At 35.3% G+C, this 2,620-nt stretch overlaps 1 protein-coding gene across 1 annotated transcript; it reads left to right on the top strand.

The window, feature by feature from the left end:
- Positions 1 to 1,811: 1,811 nt before the first annotated feature.
- On the top strand, positions 1,812 to 2,078 carry RB195_020627 (uncharacterized protein; the record flags this gene model as incomplete). The annotated part of the gene is made up of 1 exon (XM_064189001.1): positions 1,812 to 2,078. One exon carries the CDS (start codon positions 1,812 to 1,814, stop codon positions 2,076 to 2,078), a length of 267 nt encoding a protein of 88 aa, XP_064044882.1.
- Positions 2,079 to 2,620: the final 542 nt, after the last annotated feature.

The raw sequence follows: 2,620 nt of genomic DNA, 5'->3' as shown, positions 1-2,620 counted from the left end.
GTAAGTGTTAAATAGAAGATTTATTAAGAAGAAATAGGAAGATTAAAGGGAACTGATGCACTAGCACCAATAAAAAAAGTATATTTTTACATTTTGATCAATTTCAAATGTGTCACTTCCGGAACATTCTTAAAATCCTGAAACTGTCGATGATAAATATGAATAGAGTACGAGAATATTCTGGATAATGTCTACTTTACCACTATATAATTATAGCTCTATCTATCTACATTTTATTTAGATTTAATTTAATTTAATTTAATTTTTTGTTTGCACTAAATGTCATGTATCCACGAGGTGTAAATATCTCCGACCCTGGTCCACTAATTTGTAGCCGCTAGCAATTTAGAAAATATGTCCTTTCGTAAAAAAATTTTTCAAAGCTAAAAATAAGCCTAAAATAGATAGATCTCATCATCATGAATCGACTGATATCCATGTCCAATGATATTGAAGAAAATGAAACAGGATGCGATGGAAAAAAAGCAGGGAAAAAGAGAATCCGCGTTTCTAGTCTTCCTTTTCTGGCGAAAAATTATCGTGGTTACTGTAGAACATATTTTTTGCACCTATCCTATCAAATGACGGACTTGAAGCTCCTGAAATGACCAATTATATTAGAAGTGATTAAATAAATAAATAAATAAATTCACCATTCATATAATTAGTTTTCCTAAAAACCATCTGGATCATCAGGTGAAATCCCGAAAAAGAAGGTGGGAAGTGATTTTTCTTCAATGCATGTTATTGGGAAAGTAAAAAAAAGTAATTTATTCAGAATTAATATGTAGATACATTCCATGTTAAAAAAAATATCAAAAAAGTGTCCAACAATGCGTTTCGATGCCTGCTTCATGTAGATCAGAGTATAAAAATTCGGATTATGTTTAGAAAAGAATTTTTCGAACATGAGAGGAATGACATTTGGTCATATCGATGTTAAATCGTGATGGATACAACAAACCATAGGTTTCTTCAGCTTTCCTCACTGAGGAGTCGCAGAGGATGATGATGATTTAGGCGTGGATCATCTAAGAAGAGGGAGAATGATTCATCCTTTTCAATTTTTAGCCTCTATTCTTGCTTATTTGCTTCGTGGTTTTTTTGTGGATGTGAATTTTGTTCTAGAAAGTTTTCAGTACATATCGATTTTCACTAAGAACCGTTCCAAATTCCATTAACTTAATTTTTAATTTTAGTCATTAATTCGATTTATTCATAGAATTTACAGAAAATTTGCGGCTATCATTTGAGAAGAGAGAAAATGATTCATCCTTTCAATTTTTAGCCTCTATCCTTTTTTTTTTGTCTCGTGTTTTTTTGTGGATGTGAATTTTGCATTGGGAAGCTTCCCGTACTTAAAGATTCCCACTAAAACCCTTCTTAAACAATTTCATTAGCACAATTCTTGATTTTAGTCGTTAATATGATTTGTTTATTGAATTAACGAAAAATTTCCGGATGCACTGATGATTTAAATGGGAACAAAAGAGCACGTCAGGTGTTACTCCAGTCTCGGTGATTGAGATTGTCGGGTTTTTCCATTCAACTGATTTTCTAGGACGATTTTCCGTATCGTGACCGGTTTGATGGGCAATTCCAGAAAAAATCATCACAAAAATTCTTGCTTTGCTCCAGATTCGATCGCGAGCGATCAGGTCAAGCTCATCGTCGTCGTCGTTCAACCACACGTGTGATGTGTGTGTGTGTGAAGCGAAGCGTATACGCATCGTATACGTTTCTGTTGCGTTTCCTACGTGATAGAATGCGTCGATCACGTCAATCGTTGGAAAAATGTTTCTTTTCTTTAAATGGGTCAACGTTTAGTAGTCGATACACATGCTTTGCCTTCCAGGCCACCACATTCGACTACGAACCATCGTTACGAGCTTTTTACCGTCGACGTCGTCGCCGCCGACGACGATTTGACGCCGACGCTGACGACGACAGCAAAATACCAGCGAGCGCACCCCGTTATTCACAAAAAAAACGTACTAACTGTCGTTTTCACTCCTCCTCGTCGTCCACACGTCGTCGTCGACGTCGACGACGTGGACGCGTTCGCAGACCTTTTCTAACGTCGAATCAGGCGATGACCTATACATAACCGGTCAACGGTGACGTTCACCGCCCAGTTCATCTCCGTTCCAATCCGTGCGTTCTCGGACGGCACGGGGCAGCAGAGCTCTGCTCCGCTGATATTTCATTTCCTTCCATTCTTTGTGGATTTACAGCATCATGTGAAAGATCATCTGAGCATCAGAAGATAATCTGATCGTTTCTCTCATTCACCCATTTTGTTGAAATTTAATAAATTTAATTTTTATTGACTTTTATCTACATATATTTAAGTAAATGAAAGTAGATATGTACTCCAGTGGAATTTGCATGTGAATAGAAATAACCTCATTTGACAGTTGATCAGAAATTTTTCCTCTGAATTTGAAAACTACCTGAGAGGAAATTTGCTGTTTCCTTCAGAGATGGATCCTTTTAACAGCTTCTTCTTATTCTTCCAATATCACCAATGCGATAACTATTATTATTATTATTATTATTATTATTATTATTATTATTATTATTATTATTATTATTATTATTATTATTATTATTATTTTAA

This window comes from Necator americanus, chromosome II (assembly GCF_031761385.1).
Source record: "Necator americanus strain Aroian chromosome II, whole genome shotgun sequence".
Classification (NCBI taxonomy): Eukaryota; Metazoa; Nematoda; class Chromadorea; order Rhabditida; family Ancylostomatidae; genus Necator; species Necator americanus.
Note: the sequence above shows the minus strand (reverse complement) of the source record. Positions and strands in the feature narration are given on the sequence as shown.